We start from the raw sequence: 19,543 nt of genomic DNA on the forward strand, positions 1-19,543 counted from the left end.
CTGGCTTCCCCAACACAAGCCCAGGTCCTTTTCTAACCATCCCTGAAGCACCTGCAGCGCCGCACCCTGAGCTCCTCTGCCTTGCACCTTGCTCGGCTGCAGGTGTGTTCTGGGGCCTTGGCTGGAGAGCGCTGTCACTGCAGGTCATATAGAAACACCTCTCCTGGAGAGCCTTGCTTCCTAGCTCCATCTATGCTCTTTCTCCCCCAATTCTTGGGAAGTCTTTATTTTTTTAAAACACACATGCAAATAAGTACTGTAGTATAACTTGTATCCTTATATCTTGCAAAACACCGTATCACCTGACTTTCTTCCGATATTCGGGAGATTTCTGTCAAATTAGACCATTTTCATTCTGGTGGGTTTTTTATTTTTTAACATGGGAAATCAGAATATTGGAATGATTTATGGAACTAAATCTGCTTTGGCACAAACAGATTTTTGAGCCTCATCTTGCAGACATTTATTTTTAACTTCTTTTTTTTTTTTTTTTTTTTGGTCTTTTTCTCCTTTTAGGGCCACACCCGTGACATGTGGAGGTTCCCAGGCTAAGGGTCTAATTGGAGCTATAGCTGCCGGCCTACACCACAGCCACAGCCACACCAGATCTTAGCCACATCTGCAACCTACACCACAGCTCACGGCAATGCCAGATCCTTAACCCACGGAGCAAGGCCAGGGCTCAGACCCACAACCTCATGGTTCCTAGTGGATCCGTTAACCACTGAGCCGTGAGGGGAACTCCAGAACCTGTTTTTCAAATGATTTCTGACATGGGATCTCTTGGTTCTCAAATTTGAGCTTTCGTCTGAACCACCTGGAACAGATGTAGGCTCCGCCCCCAAGGTTCCTGATTCCGTGGGTCTGGGTAGAGCCAGTGACTTTGCATTTCTAACAAGATGTCAGGGGACACTTTTGCTGCCGTTGGTCTGCGGACCATGTTTTGTAAACCACTACTCCACGACACCTAGGAGCGCCTGAGAACACCAATCAAAACAGCTTGTTTAGAGGATAAGCGCTGCGAAGATTGCTGCAGAAAATTTTTGTTCAGGTCATTCCTACTTGTGTGTGTACATGCATGTCTTTGTAGAAATACAGGTGTTTTCTGATTGTTTCTCTTTGTGATTTTTCTACAGCCCATCTCAAAAAATTAGTGCAGAGAAAACCTGATGCCACCTCTCTGGGCGTCCCGGGCCGATTACTTTCCCAGCTGCGTTGTGGGTTGACGTCTCCAGCCTCCGCACCAACCAGGATTTGCCCAACAATGGCTCGTCCAAGTTCAAGTAGGTCTCCCGTAGCCTGCCGTCTCATCTCCAGTGGCATCTGAGAAAGTTCCTCCACTTGGAGGGGGAGTGTCTGCCTCGAAGTGGGCTCTGGGCAGGACCTTGGAGAAAGCCACTCTGTCCCCTTCTCCTTAGGGAGGCTCTTGCCAGGACAGGGTCAGAATCATCTCTTAGTAGCTAAGTTCAGTCCATGGAAGACATTCGGTTGCTTCTTCCAGAATGTTTGCGTTTAAGCTTTTCAGGCATGATTTGTATTTTATTTTTTTAAATTTATTTTATTTTTATTTTTTTATCTTTTTGCCTTTCCTAGGGTGGCTTCCTGTGGCATATGGAGGTTCCCAGGCTAGGGGCCTAATTGGAGCTGTAGCCACCGGCCTATACCAGAGCCACAGCAACGTGGAATCCGAGCCGCGTCTGCAACCTACACCACAGCTCACGGCAACACGGGATCCTTAACCCACTGAGCAGGGCCAGGGATCGAACCCACCGCCTCATGGTTCTTAGTTGGATTCATAACCACTGCACTATGACAGGAACTCCATGATTTGTGTTTTAAACCCCTCACCTCTCAGCGGTCCTGCGGTACTGTGGTGTTAATTTTTCCTGGACAGAAATGATTTGTATCTCTATGTGACACAAACCTACAAATTAATTCTGACCTGGGAATCTGCTCATCAGTAGGGTAACAGAGTTTACATTTGGCTCGGGCAAGTTCTGTCCATGAACTTGGAGGTCCTTCAAGGATATGTGTGTGAAACCAGGAGTCATGGGAGCAGTTCCTAGAAAAGTACTGGTTCATTGTCTTATGAAGCGCCTTGTTCTTTCAGGAGATTAGATCAGATTACAAACTCTAAACTACAAAGATTGGGTTTCTTTTTCTGAGGTCTCCTGGCTGGACAGCTTTAGTGGGCCTTATTGTTCACCCTGGTCTCTCTCTGAAAGGGCCGTGCGTTTGGGCAGAGCACTGGTGTGGGCGGCAGGCAGCTGGGCTGGTTATGCCCCAAGGGAAGTGTGCCGGGACCATCTTCGTTCCTTTGAGCTTATGCTGCTGAAAACATGGTCCCAGAGCTCCCAGAACAGCAGGAGAGGGAGCTGGAGCCCCTGCTGCATCGTTTCTGAGGGTCTGCTTTTATTCTTTGCTTGTTCTTACCAGTCATCAGTGAGGAAAGGAAGGGGGTGCTTTTTGCTTTTTAGGGCTGCAGCTGCAGCACATGGAAGTTTCCAGGCTAGGGGTCTAATCGGAGCTACAGCTGTCGCCCTGCACCACAGCCACAGGGGTCAAACCCGCATCCTCATGGACACTAGTTGGATTCGTTTCCACTGCGCCACAACAGGAACTCCAGATTGAGCCTTTTTTGGGCTGGTGGTAGCGGCAGCTCTGGGCTTTGGAGGGTAAGGAAGTCCATCCCTGCCCAGAGGGAGCCATCAGGTATGAGCATCCAGTCGGACCCACCCCAGCTTGGGGGTACGTGATGTTCAGTTTGCCGTCTCTGAGCCCCTCCCACCGTCTTCCTTCCTTTCTGCATCACCGGTTCCATGTCTCAGGGGCACTGAGTCATTGGTGAGGTTAATTAGCCTAGGTTGCCATTGACTCTGGGCAGGGGTAGCGGGGGAGTGGGGGGGGCACTAGAAAGCCTCCTCCAGCAGCCCAGCCAAGGAACCTGCTTCCATTTTTGCGGAACTTCCAGTGTGTTAGCACAGACTGGCCACTCCAGGAAGATGGCAGTGCCCAGGCAGACCCTGCCCCCGGGGCCCAGGCCAGCTGCAGGCCATGCTGGTCCACACCCGCTTCTCCGGGTGGGGGCCAAAGGGGGAGTCTTTGCTCCCACACTCAGGCTCAGCTCTGCTGAGCTGCTCAGGCCTGGCCTGCGAGGGCTGCAGCATCTCCTTATCCCGCGCAGGGGGGCGGCACAGCTGCAGTGCGTGGGAGAGGGTGTCGCTCTCAGCCACATGCTGTGCCTGGACCCAACCTCTGCAGGAGAAACAGTGGCACTTCCAGTCTGGCCCCTCATTCTTGTCCTGGGACGATGACACGGCTTTCAGGGGCAAATTCCACCCTGCGATGCAGTGAAGTGCTGAGCACAGAGCCTGGGGTGCAGCGAGCCCTCACTAATGGGGGTCCCTGCCCCTGTCGGTCTCAGGGTCTGAGATCGGGTAGGGGGATGCCTGGGGCTGCAGGGCGAGGCCTTGGCTCCTGGAGGGCAGGCCATAGGCTGTGACAGGACGACCTGCTGTGGTGTTACTCTCTGCGTTCCGTTCCCTTGGTTGCCCCAGGTCTCTGAGGTTGCCACGTTGAAAAGACTAGCCCTTCCATGGGCTGCGAAGGAGGCCATGTGTCTGGATGGGGCAGAGCGTTTGCTCGGAGGAGCGGTCCTGCCCCCTCCCTGGTCGTGATGCTGAGGGAAGGGCCATTAGCAGATCCTCGACGGGAAGTGAATGCAGGGAGGAAGGGAAGGCTTTGCGGTCCAGCGGGCCTGAGGTCCCCCCCGCAGGCTGTTTTCCCCCATGACAAGGAAGATGCTTTCCCATCCGTTAGCCTGCTTAACCCTCCAGCAGCCCCGCTCTAGGGAAGGCGCCACTGTGCACAGCAAACAGCCAAGGGACCCAGGATGGCAGAGGCTCAGCCACTCACAGGAGTTCTCATTTGTGGGGGATGGGGAGGGGGGTAAGGGTGGGGTTCAGAGCCAGTGCTGTGCACCCCAAGACCGTCCTCTTTCTTAAGATGCTGCGCACTCACACGTGAGGTGCGTGGCGAGGTTTCCTGGGGTATCTTAAGGTAGAATTGCCCTCAAGGTCAAGTTTCAAGATACAGGCAATTGATTCGGGATGTAAATGTCCACTGGTCAGTGGGTTGATGAAGATTCATCCTCTTTTTAGGTATGGCCGACTTTCGGAAGCATTTTGCAAAAGCCAAGCACATAGTTGTCATTTCGGGGGCTGGCGTTAGTGCCGAGAGTGGGATTCCGACCTTCAGAGGAGCAGGAGGTTATTGGAGAAAATGGCAAGCTCAGGTTAGTCACATTTCCAGAACATTAAGAGGCTCTTCTTTTGTTTGTTTGTTTGTTTGTTTTTTAGGGTTGCATCTGCAGCATATGGAAGTTCCTAGGCTGGGGTTGAATCGGAGCTGCAGCTGCCGGCCTACACCACAGCCACAGCAATGCGTGATCTGAGCCGTGTCTGTGACCTACACCACAGCTCACGGCAACGCTGGATCCGCAGCCCACTGAGCGAAGCCAGGGATCAAACCTGGGTCCTCATGGATACTAGTCAGATTCGTTTCTGCTGAGCCACGATGGGAACGTCAAAAAATTCAGTTTTAAAAAAAATTTCGTGTTATAATTGATTTATAATGTTCTGTCAATTTCTGCTGTACAGCGAAGTGACCCAGTTGTATGTATATGTACACATTCTTGTTCTCGCATCATCCTCCATCATGTTCCATCCCAAGTGATGCGATGGATAGTTCCTTGTGCTACACAGTAGGATCCCATTGTCCACCCTCCAAATGCAACAGTTTTCATCTACTCACCCGAGACTCCTAATCCATCCCTCCCCCCCCCCCCCCCGGCAAACACAAGTCTTTTCTCCATGTCCACGGTCTTTTCTGTTTTGTAGAGAAATTGTTTGTGCCATATTTTATTTTATTTTGTTTTATTTTTTTAGGGCCACACCCACAGCATATGGAGGTCTAATCAGAGCTATAGCCGCTGGCCTACGCCAGAGCCACAGCGATGCCAGATCCAAACCACATCTGTGACCTACACCACAGCTCATGGCCATGCCAGACCCTTAACCCACTGAGTGAGGTCAGGGATCGAACCTGCGTCCTCATGGATGCTCGTTAGGTTTGCTAACCACTGAGCCATGACGGGAACTCCCATTTGTGCCATATTTTAGATTCCACATATAAGTGATATCATGTGGTATCTTTCTCTTTCTGACTTACTTTGCTCAGTGTGAGAGTCTCTGTTTCCATCCATATTGCTACAAATGGCATTAATTGGTCCTTTTTTATGGCTGAGTAGTATTCCATTTGTGTGTGTGTGTGTGTGTGTGTGTATGTATATGTGTGTATATGTATATATATATATATTCATTCATCTGTTGATGGGCATTTTTAAAAATTTGGGTTTTATTGAGAAATATTATAATGCAGTAAAGTTCATCAATTTTAAGTGTACAATTCAGTGAGTTTTCACACATGTATACAGTGGTGTAGTCACCACCACAATCACAGCGAGAACATCCCTGCACCCCAGAATATCCGTGCCCCCCTCTGCCCCCAGTCCAGGAAATCCCAAGTTTTAGAGGGCGGGGAAATTCGTCTCTTCTTCATGGCTCCCTCTCCAACTCTGGCTCACGCAGATGCTTAATAGATTTTTATTGGCTGAAGAAAGGTGGTCATAAAAATTCCTTCCATATATGACTTCCAGATTTAGTGGGTAATTTCCTGTTGAGCAGAGGGTGGATGAATCTTCCTTCCTCTGTTCAATGTTTCAGGCTGGCACAGGTTTGGGAGGGCTTGTTCCCCCTCTGCTGCCTCCTGGCGAGACTGGAATCATGTGAAAGGCAAAGGAAGGAGACGAGTGGGGGGGGCCCTGAGGGTCCCGCAGAAGGAGGACGCAGCCCTGGATTCGTGCAGCCAGCCCAGGGTGTCAGGAGGGGCTGGGAGGGCGTGGTCAGTGCTGTCAGAGCAGCTCAGGGTTTGACCCCGGCTGTGTTCCAAGGGTGTGGGTCCGTGTGTCACCCCTCACTGCTTCAGGCCACTCGGGTTCGAGGCAGAGGGCAGGAAGGAAGTATAGGACCAGCGTGGGCACCCGCAGCACAGAGGATCCACTCCCCAGGTGGAGGCCGACGTCACCACCAGGTAGAAGGGTGACCTTGGGAGTGAAATAAAATGCGTAATTCCATCCCCACCACAGTGCAGCTTAGGGGATATTTCGGTCACTGCTTAGGATTTCCTCCCCCTGCCGGCTCCCAGCCCGGCAGCCCCCAGCCACGCTGCTATTCCACTGGAGCCTGAATTTGTCTCTCCTAGAGGAGGAATCATACTTTAAAAAAGTTTTTATAGGCTTTTGCATTTTCCTCTGTCGTGGATAAATGAGTTGACTTCTACGATGAAGAGCTTGTGACAAACAGATTTCAGCCTAAGTTCCCTTCCCACCTGTCGCACTACTTCACGTCCCTAACTTACTGGGGTGGAGGGTGGCAGAGGCTGCACCTTCCCCGCCTTGTCCCTGGAAAAATTAAAACCGATTTTCCAGGGTCCCTCATGGGTCCAGGCCCCCGCCTGTCCTGTGTGCCCCTGGCGTGACCTCACAGCTGCCTGGCTGCTGAGAGCCAAGGGGGCCTGGAGGGGGTGCCCGCCTGGCTTCTGGAGCATCAGCGCCCCTTTCCCTCCCTGACCACCTCCCATGTCTCCCCCCAGGACCTGGCCACCCCTCAGGCCTTTGCCCGAAACCCGTCCCGGGTGTGGGAGTTCTACCACCACCGGCGGGAGGTGGTGCAGGGCAGGGCGCCCAACGCCGGGCACCTGGCCATCGCCCAGTGTGAGGCCCGGCTGCACGGGCAGGGCCGCCGGCTGTGGTCATCACCCAGAACATCGACGAGCTGCACCGCAAGGCTGGCACCAAGAACCTTCTGGAAATCCATGGTGAGGGACCCTCAGTCTCCCGTGGGAGGGGGAACCAGACCTGGTGACGTATGTCCTGCTGGGTCCCAGCTGCGTCAGAGCCATAGCTTAACACGATCCTGGAGTGCGGGGTGCTCTGGAGGAGTCCGGGCTGCACGCTGAACGCTCTGCCCTCCCCGGGGTCTGATTGAAGGGCCTCGTGCTCCCAGACAGCCCCCAGCAGGGCTAGGGCGACACGGGAGCTGTGGGCCCCTGAACAGCTGTGCTGTCTCAGGACCAGGCCCCAGAGACCTGGCGCCTCGGGGATCCATTTAGTCCCCGGCCCCCAGATTGGCACCTTCCGCAGCGGCTGTGCCCAGGAGCTGCCGGCGCAGTGACCGTCGCTGCAGCGAGCACCAGGTCTGTGACTCCGGGGCGCTGGGCTCGGGTCCCTCTGCTTCTGCTCGCCCAGAGGACTCCCTCCGCGTCCCTCCCTCTTCTTCGAGCTCTCCCCTTGGCCCTCACCACAAGCCCGGTCAGAGCATACGCGGGCACACGAGGATTTCATTTAAAAGTCAACAGAAGTTCAGTCCCAAGGAATGCATTTCAAATCGCGGCATTTCCGGAAGCAGTGGCCCCGTGGGGAAGGTGTCTGGTTCTTCTCTGGGGGTGAAGGTGCCCGTTTTTGCCCGGGCTTGTGGTTACCCTGGCGATGCAAGTTAAGTGCTTGCTGTTCGCTTGGATCCTGTCTCGGTTTTGTGTCCCAGCACCAGTCACCTGCTAACTGAGAGTCTTTCTGGCACCTTCTGCTGCTGGGTCTGGGCCACTGTCCACGTGGCTCTTCTTATCTCTGCAGTTTCGGATATCGGCTGTCACTTGCCGTGTACAAAATGGTAACACCCATCTTCCAGAGTTGTTTTCAGGATTAAGTGAGATATCGTATGCACATTAGTTGGGACTTTTTGGGTTGTGAGTGATGAGAATGCTCCCCATTTGGTAAAAAATAAAAGAAAACCCCTCCTTTTATCCAACTGAAGATGCCATCAATTCTAAGATGCGTTATGTTTTCAATGCGAAAGAAGATTATCTGCCTAAACTGTGGCATTATCCCTTAGAATTGTTTTCTTATGCCACGGAAGAGGTGCCTTAAAACTTAACTTAGACACGGATGTTTAGAAGCAGCGTCACTCTTGTGCGTGTAAAAAGCAAAATATGGGGGAACTCTAGCGTTTAGACATTCCTTGCGTTCAGCTCACTGTTCAGACGTCTGAGTGCCTCCGGGGCATCAGTGACCATGCCTTCCCCAGGGCCGTGGTCTGTGCCATCCCTGGGATCCGTGACGCTGTGTTTTCCCGAGAGCATGCGCCCCATTCTTTTTGGGGGTCTTTTCCAAGCCGCTGACACTCGTTCTGCATGCTTGCTCTTGCACTTCTCTCCATCTCACCGGAAGGTGGCAGGGGGAGGGTTCTAGACAACCGCCAGCATTTGTTTCCTTCCTCTCATGGCCCCTCAGTGGTTTGTTGGCTGAAACATCCCCTGGACGTTGCCTTGGTCCATTCAAGCCACCGCGAATTAGCCCCAGGTCACCCCACGTTTCCATCTGCATCACCATCCTTCACCCCGTCTGTGCAGGTGTGACAGCCACCTGGCCTCCATCATCCGGTAACAGCTGGAGGACACGTCTGGATTTCAGACATAACAGGTGGAAAGAGGGGCATATAAGGCTGGCAGAATTGGCACACGGGCTCACAAAACGGAGGAGCCCTGGTGGAGCCCAGTCGTCATCGGGCTCCCTTTCCTCCTCTCCCTGCATCTCACTCTCGCCTTCCTCCCTTTGTTTACTCTGAGTTAACCCCCCTTCTCCCCCTGCAGTTGACCGGCTGCACGCCAGCGCCAGTGCAGTGCCTCTGGGGGCTCTGGGCTCCCTCTAGATTAGCTGTCTCCCTGGAAAATATGTCTCTGGATGGCCTTGACTGGGTCACTTACCTCCTTTTTGTCCAGATGCTGCTGTGAGAAGGCTAGGGTGCTACGCTTGGACCAGGCTGGAGCTCGCGCCGAGCTCAGGTTTGGGGAGGTGACTCTCCGCTCCATCAGCACGTGGGCTCGACGAGAGGTGGTCCCCAGGGAAGGGATCCCAGACAGAAGGCAGCACGTGTGTCCACTGCAGCCAGCACCGGGCACGTGGTGAATATTTAGTGAGTTGAGGTCAGTCAGTTACGGCTGGTCTGCACAATTCTTTGCTTCATTTATTAGCTGAATATTTTTTGAGCTGCCCTGGTGGAAAAGATTCCAGCTTTGTTAAGTCAAATGAAGATGTAGTAAAACACATCCCAGGCTGTTGAACCTCTTCTCAGGCCTGTACTTACTAGATCCTGCCCTTGGGTTTAGAGTGGCTTCTTCTACCCCCTGGACCACTTCAGTTCCAGCTGGACATCCGGGGAATCAGAGTCCCTGGTCGCGTAGTAAGTTGTCTCACCTGCCTCCAGCTCACCCCTCCAGCTTACCAAGCGCAGGAGGCAGGTGTTCCTGGCGTGGTCGAAGGTGCCGCGTGCTTTCATGTTTCCCATGAAACCCAGGGTGGCCCCGTTTGTTAAAATGACGTGTACAAGCGAAGTTAGTTTGTACCCTTTTATGTGTGGAGAGGATTGCTCTTCCTCATCCTGAATTCTGGTCTTGTTTAACTTGTCTTTTTCAGGTAGTTTGTTTAAAACCCGGTGTACCTCTTGTGGAGCTGTAGCTGAGAATTACAAGAGTCCAATTTGTCCAGCTTTATCAGGAAAAGGGTAATTATCCGACATTACAGGATGGACACATGTTCTTTTCTCTTTTAAGTTGAATATAAATGTGAAGAAATTGAACCTTCAGCTACAATTCCCATGGATATTTATGCGAAATAAGACTACATACAGTAGTATGAGAAAAGAGATGTTTTGCTCACAGTTTACAGTGTTCAGTGCAAACCACAGGATCTAACTCTCTGTAATATAACCCCGGCTTTGTATTTAAAGACACACACACACACACACACACATCACCATGTTGATGTATCTGCATATAGATAAAAGCCCAGAAGAAAATTCAACAAAAGATTAACAGGAATGGTGGGATTGTGGGCAGTTTTGATTTCTTCTTTGTATCATTTTGAATTTTCCAGCATTTCTATGATGAACATTTACTCTTATTATAATTAGGGAAAAAAATAAGAGTAGACTCAGAATATGGGGGAAGGTTCTACCTGGCCATTTAAATCAGTATAAATTATACAAGTAATGTATTAATATGATGTCATCGCCGATGATTCCAATTATGATGACAAAGGCAGGCCGTGGAAGTTCTCCACCCCTCCTGACATACAATTCCCTCTCTGGAGGGAGAACCACTGGTAATTAGTAGTTTGGTATCCATCCTTCTAGAACCCTTCCAAGTCAGTGTGTATTCGTTAGGCGTTTGGTACCATATGCTGCCAGGCAGGTGGGCACTCTTACTGGGTTATCTTATTTCTTTGTTCTTCAATGACCCAGGACATCGTTTCTTCTCTGATATTATTTGCTTCAGTGCTCCAGAACCTGAGACTCAAGATGCCAGAATCCCAGTTGAGAAACTCCCTCGGTGGGTAAATAACTTTGATCCGTATTTGATGTTCCGGGTTGCGAAAAAAGAAAATTAGGAGTCTGAATCTAAGTTCATTTGGCCAGATGCCTCTTTCACGGGCACATGCAGAAGCCAGCCGTGACTCGTGAGGTCAAGGGCGAGAGGACAAAGGACGAGCCAAACCAGGCTTAAGAGAAGCACTCATGCCCGTGCCTTTTGGCTGTGTGCTGTGGCGGGATCCTTGGCAGCCGGGAAGGTTTCAGAAGCTGTCGAGCTGCAGATGCTTTACCCGGTGTGTGTCCAGCCTGGAGCCTGCGTCTTGGAACTAGGAACTGACTGGTCACTAAGCCTTAGGTCGTCCTCTTCGTCTTCCTCCTCATCCTCCGTTATTAGCCTGGGGTGACAGGGTCTGTGAGAGGTCTCTCAAAGGCGATGTCAGAGGACCAAACAGAATTTTCTTTTCTTTTTTTTTTTGGTCTTTTTGCTATTTCTTTGGGCCGCTCCCGCGGCATATGGAGATTCCCAGGCTAGGGGTCGAATCGGAGCTGTAGCCACCGGCCTACGTCAGAGCCACAGCAACGCGGGATCCGAGCCGCGTCTGCGACCTACACCACAGCTCACGGCAACGCCGGATCCTTAACCCACTGAGCAGGGGCAGGGACCGAACCCGCAACCTCATGGTTCCTAGTCGGAATCGTTAACCACTGCGCCATGACAGGAACTCTAGAATTTTCATAGATTAACAACAGCGGAAAACCTTGGAAAGATTTTTTCAAACCTGGACATTATTTTTCTTTTCTTTTTTTTTTTTTTGGTTTGTTTTGTTTGTTTGTCTTTTTTTTTGCTGTTTCTTTGGGCCGCTCCTGTGGCATATGGAGGTTCCCAGGCTAGGGGTCGAATCGGAGCTGTAGCCACCGGCCTACGTCAGAGCCACAGCAACGCGGGATCCGAGCCGCGTCTGCGACCTACACCACAGCTCACGGCAACGCCGGATCGTCAACCCACTGAGCAAGGGCAGGGACTGAACCCGCAACCTCATGGTTCCTAGTCGGATTCGTTAACCACTGCGCCACGACGGGAACTCCTTTTCTTTTTATACCTGCACCTGTGGCCCATGGACGTTCCAGGCCAGGGGTCGAATTGAAGCCACAGCTGAGGCCTACGCCACAGCCACAGCAACACTGGATTCGAGCCGCATCTGCAACCCATGCCACAGCTTGCAGCAACGCTGGATCCTTAACCCACTATTTCAGTTGAGCGAGGCCAGGGATAGAACCCACGTCCTCATGGAGTCTACATCAGGTCCTTTACCCGCTGAGCTACGATGGGAACTCCCTCAAAACCAGACATTAAAATGGGGCTTCCAAAAGTGTTTCATAGAGCATTAGATCCGTGCGATGTCGATAGGTATTACCTGGAAAAAAGATGTCATGTGCTCAAATGAATGTGGGAACCCCGGATTGAACAAAGTCCGTTTGCTTTGCTGCAGGACTCCTCAGAGCGCTGAGTCTGTGAAAGTACATCGTTACCCTCCCCAAAGTGATTCCGCTAAGATTTCACCCACTTACTGAACCATAGAAACTTTTTAATTTTTTTAATAAGGGTTTTCAGGAGTTCCTGTCGTGGCTCAGTGGTTAGCAAATCTGACTAGGAACCATGAGGTTGTGGGTTCGATCCCTGGCCTCACTCAGTGAGTTAAGGATCTGGCGTTGCCGTGAGCTGTGGGTAGGTTGCAGACGCAGCTCGGATCCCTTGTTGCTGTGGCTCTGGTGTAGGCCGGTGGCTACGGCTCTGATTGGACCCCTAGCCTGGGAACCTCCATATGCTGCAGGTGCAGCCCTAGAAAAGACAAAATGACTAAAAAAATGGGATTTCATTACTAAATTCTAAAGTTTGATCTAAAAGTTTTGATCTAAAGAATTGTGAGTTGGAGGTTAATATGATGAATATATAAGATGACCTATGGGTGGTCGTGAGTGAAAGATGAGAGATTTTTTATTTTTATTTTTTTGTCTTTTTAGGGCCACACCCGAGGCATATGGAGGTTCCCAGGCTAGGGGTCAAATCAGAGCTGCAGCTGCCGGCCTGCACCACAGCCACAGCAATGTGGGATCTGAGCCGCACCTGCACCGCAGTTCACAGCGATGCCAGATCCCTAACCCACGGAGCGAGGTCAGGGATCGAACCCGCGTCTTCATGGATGATAGTCAGATTCGTTTCCGCTGAGCCACGATGGGAACTCCAAGGTGAGAGATTTTTAGCAACGGACACTGGAAAACTTGGCTGTAGATGGGAGAAGAGAGCGGTGAATCTGCGAGAAGATGAATGAGGTCGTTAATGAAATTAGCAGGTGCTCGGCATGTTGGAGGCACATCTGAGTCCCCGATTCCTCCTGGTCGGTGTAATTGTGCACCGTTGTGCCCATGAGTGTGAGGAAGGACCTGGGAAAGAAAAAGCTGTTTCCAAAGGGAACATCAAGGCTCAGGCCTGGCATTTCTGTGGCTGTGGTCTTGGCTGGCAGCTGCAGCGTCTCTTCGACCCCCAGCCTGGGAGTGTCCATATGCCACAGGTACAGCCCAGAAAAAGCGAAAAATTAAAATTAAAAAATTAAAAAAGGAAGTGACTTTCAAGGTGAGTCCCTGGAGTCACTGGCTTTCTAAAAAGAAAAAACAGAAAAAAGAAAGAACATGGAGGTTGGCTGAAGCCTGTAGGCCAGCAAGTCTCCCCAGAGCATCCAGATGCGATAGAAACTTGACACCGGCACCTAAAAGCAGGACAAGCTCAGGTGGGCTAGGAGGGAGGGGGGATGAGGAGGCTCAGGGTGACCTCTGCGGACAGACTGGAGTTGGGGCAGCCCTTGGCCTTCCCCTGACCGCCCCTGCCCCGGGCAGACCTCCGATAGAGCATTTATCAAGACCTGCAGGTGCTCAAGGCTTGGGTGAAGGATGACACTCTTACAGGTGTGAAGAGGCGGGATGCGGGGGCCTGCTGCGACCTCACGTCGTGTGGTTTGGAGAGAACCTGGACCCTGCCATCCTGGAGGAGGTTGACAGAGAGCTGGCCCTCTGTGACTTGTGTCTAGTGGTAGGTCCCGCCCTTCTCTGATCCTGGAGATGCTCTGAAACCCCAGGCCTGGGGTCGGGGTGTGGCTTCCTCCCTCTCTCCCTTCCTGCCTCCTTCCCCTCCTTCCTTCCTTCTCTTCAGGGTGTGTTGAGAGGTCTGGGGGTGTCTTACAGAAAAACTAAGAGTGACTAAGATATGATCTTAAAATATAAAACTCTGTAAGTCCACGTCTTAGGCTTCTCAAAGCCTTTCCCCTCCAGAAAAAAAAATAATGAAAAAGCATGTTACTGGTTTTGATTTTGAAAGTAATATATGCTCATGATTAAATCTGAAAAAATACCAAGAAGTATAAAATTATAAAGAAGAAGTTAGAAATCACCAATAATTCCACCATCCAAGAAGTAGTCACTGTGCGCGTTTGGTGTGTTTTCGTCTAGACCAGAGGTGAGCAACCTGTGATCATTTACCTTATCTCGTGGCAAAGTTTTATTGGAACACAGCCATGCCCAGTCTTCTGTGTATTGTCTCTTGACTGCTGTCACTCTGATGGCAGAGCCAAGTGCGGGTGACAGAAGCCGTGTAGCCTGCAAAACCTACAGAATTTGCTGTCCAGCCTTTTACACCAAGTTTACCCGCAGGGTCTAGACCTTTGTGCAGATGTGCACACAGTCACATTCAAAAGTGGGTTCCTACGCGCTATTCTGTTTTGAAATGACTTTATTCACAGAGCAGTTCATTTGCCATATTTCATGTCACTGCCTCCAAATGCACATCATCTTCTAATTGGCTGCATCTTTGGCTGTTTCATTGTTTGGATGTAAAAGGACGTAGTTCATTCATCCTCCATTGTTGGGCGTTTAGACTGTTTGATATTTTGCTGTTTTAAACCCAGCTGTGATGACTCGCCTTAGAACGCTTAGCACGCGCCCAAGTTACCTCCCGAGGACAGATTTCCTAGAACTGGAATTAACCAGACAAAGGGCGTGCATATCTCAAGTTCTCCTTAGCACGTCTCTAAAAGCCAAGGCCCCCCTCTTGGGTGCGTATCCATTCAGCTGGTATGTCTTGCAAACCCGGTGTCGGGTCTGGCATCGGTGTGCTCATAGATGGTCGGGCGAGGAAAGCTGGCTCGTAAACCTTGCCCGGCCTCCCATTCTTGTAAAGAATGTTCATAAATGTAGATTCATGGAGAAAAACCCGAAAGCATGTACATCACAGTGTGAACTGGGAGTGATGATCTCGGAGAAGGAGGATTATTCATGACATATATGTTTTCCCTTTGAATTTTTTTTTCTTTTTTTTTGCGTTTTAGGGCCACACCTGAGGCATATGGAGATTCCCAGGCTAGGGGTCCAACTGGAGCTACAGCTGCCAGCCACAGCCACAGCCACACCAGATCCGAGCCTCGGCTGAGACCTACACCACAGCTCACGGCAACGCCAGATCCTTAACCCACTGAGTGAGGGCAGGGATCGAACCCGCAACCTCAGGGTTCCTAGTCGGATTCGTTTCCACTGCGCCACGGCGGGAACTCCTCTTTGGATTTTCTAACTTAAAAGGAACGTGGATCATCTGCACAACCAGAATGTGAACGAACCCCCTTTGGGCGACGATGGCGTCGAGTCTTGGCCCCTCGGTCCGCGTGCTCACCTCTCCTTTTCACATCACGTACTCTTCCTGAATTCTGGGGGTTAGGGGCTGCCTCCCACCTTCCCCTTTGCCCCCAGACCTTCTGGGTTTATCCCATCCAGCTGAGCTTCCTGCACATCTGCAACCACAAACTGCTGAGTCTGTGTAAGGTTTTCTGAGACGGTGCTTCCTCCCTGCAGTGTGGTCACTTGTCCGCCTGGTTTGTTTGCTCCCTAGGTGGGAACGTCCTCGGTGGTCTACCCCGCGGCCCTCTTCGCCCCACAGGTGTCCGCCCGGGGAGTGCCGGTGGCCGAATTTAACGTGGAAGCGACCCCCGCCACCAACAGATTCAGGTACGTCCCCAGCCCGGTGGGAGATGGACGGCCCAGGCGGGTTTGGATGCGCGCGTCCAAACAGATTTTACCTGCTGTTCTAATTTAAAAGCACGGGCGTTTGTGTTGTCTTATCTGGCCTGTAGTTGTTCTGATGGAAGCAAACGAGAGATGAATGGTAGACTACGGTATCTCCGTCTTTTTACAGGGAGTTTGCCACTGGGCTTTTGGTTTTCACAGCTTGAAAGTCCTTCTGTGATTCTTTAGACTTGGCTTTCATCTGTATTTTTAAGCTGGATTTAGGAATGGCATTTGGAGTGGGTCTGTGCATACTCAGCACGAAGCCGGGGACACCCACGCAGAGCTTGTCCCCCGGTGTCCTCCCTGCCGGGCTGCCTGGGCAGACTCCTTTCTGATCGCTTTTTTGGCCACGCTTGTGGCATGTGGACGTTCCCGGGCTAGGAATCGAACCTGTGCCGCAGCTGTGACCTTTACATGGGTGTGGCGTCCTTTACCCACTGAGCCACCAGGGAGCTTCCTCATCTTCCTTTTTTTTTTTTTTTTAACCTCAATGAATTTTATTGCATTTATAGTTGTACAATGATCCTCACAACCCAATTTTATAGCATTTCCATCCCAAACCCCCACCCCCACCCGTCTTCACTTTTAATGTAGTTCCTATATTCCTGGCAGTCTGAGTCCTTTCCAGAATAAGGTAGACTATAAATAACACATAAATAAAATATAAGGAGTTCCCATCATGGCTCAGTGGTTAACAAACCTGAGTAGCATCCATGAGGATGTGGGTTTGATCCCTGGCCTTGCTCAGTGGGTTAAGGCTCTGGCGTTGCCGTGAGCTGTGGTGTAGGTTGCAGACGCAGCTTGGATCCCGCATTGCTGTGGCTCTGGCGTAGGCCGGTGGGAACCTCCATATGCCGTGGGTGTGGCCCTAGAGATGGCAAAAAGAGAAAAACAAACAAACAACCCCCTCCCCCGAAAAAAGTAGAATGAAATATAAGATTTTACTGAAGCTTCTTGTCATTCCTTTCATCAGTGGTTTCTATCTCCTACATATTTTTATTTTTCTTTATTTATTTATTTTTGTCTTTTTGCTATTTCTTGGGCCGCTCCTGCGGCATATGGAGGTTCCCAGGCTAGGGGTCGAATCGGAGCTGTAGCCACTGGCCTACACCAGAGCCACAGCAACGCGGGATCCGAGCCGCATCTGCAACCTACACCACAGCTCACGGCAATGCCGGATCGTTAACCCACTGAGCAAGGGCAGGGACCGAACCCACAACCTCATGGTTCTTAGTCGGATTCGCTAACCACTGCGCCACGACGGGAACTCCCCACCTATGTATTTTTAAAATTCCAGTGACAGGGTTTCACCCTAGAGATTCTTATGTAACTGAATGTGAATGTGAGGTGTCTCCTGGTTTTTATAAGCTTTTCCTCAGTGATTCTGATGTGCAGCCAGCATGAGAACCAATGCTCGAAGTCTTCATTGGGGTAAAATTGTGTCACAGGCGGTGTGGAAACCACTTACCTATAACCCTCTTCAGGGAGTGAGCTGGCTTCGTCCTAGACTCTCCAGGTCTTTTTAACCAGCCACGGCCTATGTCCTAGGCCGTGCTTCCTCAGCTGTGTCTTATAAGCAGCGGGAACCAGGAAGATGCCTTTTAAAAAACTGACTTCTCAGAGTTCCCACTGTGTCTCAGCGGGTTAAGGACCCAGCGTTGTCTCTCTGAGGATGCGGGTTCGATCCCTGCCCTCGCTCAGAGGGTAAAGGATCTGGCGTTGCTGTGGCGGTGGTATAGGCCAGCAGCTGCAGCTCCAGTTCGAGCCCTGGTCCAGGGAACTTCCACAAGCTGCAGGTGCAGCCATTAAAAATAATAATAATGTGACCAGTTTTTTTTATTTCATTTTTAATTGTGCTCAGTTGCTTTTCTTAGTAATAATGCACAGAAATTTGTTGGGTTTTCCCCCTGTGCTAAATGTTTTCCTTGAAGGAAGCAAAAGTTGTTAGGTTTTCTTCTTTTCTCCCCTCCTCTTTCTCTGTTTTTCCTGCTTTCTGCCAAGTCCGGCTAGTCGTGAGTTCCAGAGGGCGGCTTGAGAGGCCTCAGCTGATGCCTCAGTTAAAGTCCTCATCATCTGTGTGGTGCCTGAGGTGCTTCTCCTCTTGTCCTTAGTACCTGTGAGTGCTGTTCTGTGTAGTAGGTAAGGTTTCATAAAGCTTAGAATTTCAGTTATGAGTTTGGCTAAGTAATCACAGAATGCACTTTATAATCAAGTCTCCCCTTCTTCCTTGAAATAAAATTCTCATTTGTAACACCTCAATTCTAGGCATTTGCTTTCCCAGATGCCCTTGGTGACTGACGTGTCTTTGTTTGGAATTGTCAGACACCAGATGACAGAACTGGGCTCCAGAAGGCATAAGACTGCATGTGTGAGAACCTGGCTTTCACTCTGGATGTAACAAAGAGAGTTGACTTTCTGTAGCAGAATGTTCATTTTGCTCATAACTGCCATACCTCGTCTCCTGCTTCAGGTTTCACTTCCAGGGGCCATGTGGGACGACTCTTCCTGAAGCCCTAGCTCCTCATGAAACTGAACCTGTCTCTTAGTCGTCCCGGGGAAGGAAGAGATCACAGCACAGCGAAGTACCAGGCCACCGACGGGAGGAACTGCCTTGCCGATGGTGAGCTGGAGGTTGGAAGGTCTGGCAACATCTTGTGATTCTCCGGTTGGAATCCTCACTGCTGCCAAGTGACAGGGACGTAGAAGCAGGGGGAGTAAAGGTGTTCCGAAGTCATAGAACTTCTGAAGTCAATTCATGGGATTTGGTTTGAACCGAAACACAAGGTGCCTCTGACACGTTTGGTTGGTGACGGGGAGGGACACACGTTTGTCAGGGAATGATCTAAAAGATGTAATTTTCCAGATTGTATTTCTGCTCTTTGGGCAAGGCTAGAAGTAGAGGGCTAAACCCCTGATATTTGTGACTTTTGCACAAGGTTTGGTGGAAAATAAAAGCACTCTCTACAGCAGGTCATTTGCTGTATAAAGGTGGTTATCCCAAAAGATGTCTTCGTTGGGGGCTTTTTCTTTTCCGTGCTTAGCTTGTCTGGCTGCCTTCTTACCTCCGGGTCCAGAGAGAGAGCTTACACCATGAACTCATGCTCCTGCCAGGAAGGAAGGGAAACGTCACAGCCAGGTGGAAAATCAGGATGAGAGAGAAGAATGATGCAAAATGTGTCGACTCTGTGGATACACACGGCCGGCCGCCTCTCATTTAGCACCACCTTTCTCAGCAGCCAAGGGGGAAAGGGAGCTGCAGGTTGGCCGTTTCTCAAGATCGTAAACAGAAGCACGCTCCTCCTCCCCACAAACACAAGCCCTGTGGGGTCTGCCAGGCTTTCCAGACACTGAATTTCTTCGAAGGGAGTTTTTCCGGGGAGACTTTAATGATGTATGCTCGTGGTCATGCTCCCTTGAGGTCAGGTGGGAGGAATATAGCCTTCTCGAGTCCCACCGTCGAATCCAGCACCATGAAGGCCTGCGGGCAGCCAGCATCAGAGGCTTGATGGGGAGGAGTGGCAGGAAGGACGTACATTCGAGGTAGACTCCCTGGGCAATTGTGCAGCTGAGCCACGTCACCTCCACCCCTTACAAAAATTGCATTTAACATGACACCCTTGGCTTTTGTAGAAAGAGATGACAAGACACTGTGACAGAAAACCCTGTACTGTGTTTGCAAGTCCTGCCCTTTAATAAATCCTAAGGATCCCTTGCACGAGCAAGAGGGGGGTCCGTAAGCCTCAGGGAAGCTCAAGGACCAGCCAGGCTCCCTCAGGACTCCCTTCAGACTTTCCACGGGTGGGTCAAAGCATCTACACTGAGGGGCTTGTAATACTTCTCATGCAGTTTTTGTGTAGAATACCTTTCTTCACTTCTAATAGCTTTGCGGTAGGGCTTCTCAGAGTGTGCACTATCCATCTCCCTAGTGTTAGCCGTGATTCAAGTCAGCATAC

The 19,543-nt window shown here is 50.8% G+C and overlaps 1 protein-coding gene across 1 annotated transcript; it reads left to right on the forward strand.

Moving 5' to 3' along the window:
- SIRT5 (sirtuin 5) lies at nucleotides 1,164–18,144 on the forward strand. The gene is given in 10 exon segments (NM_001105308.1): nucleotides 1,164–1,183; nucleotides 1,186–1,283; nucleotides 4,161–4,294; nucleotides 6,712–6,864; nucleotides 6,867–6,936; nucleotides 9,590–9,677; nucleotides 10,450–10,503; nucleotides 13,446–13,569; nucleotides 15,415–15,530; nucleotides 18,061–18,144. Coding segments are annotated over 10 exon segments (927 nt in total). The 5' UTR covers nucleotides 1,164–1,169; the 3' UTR covers nucleotides 18,137–18,144.

This window comes from Sus scrofa, chromosome 7, assembly GCF_000003025.6.
Source record: "Sus scrofa isolate TJ Tabasco breed Duroc chromosome 7, Sscrofa11.1, whole genome shotgun sequence".
Taxonomy (NCBI): Eukaryota; Metazoa; Chordata; class Mammalia; order Artiodactyla; family Suidae; genus Sus; species Sus scrofa.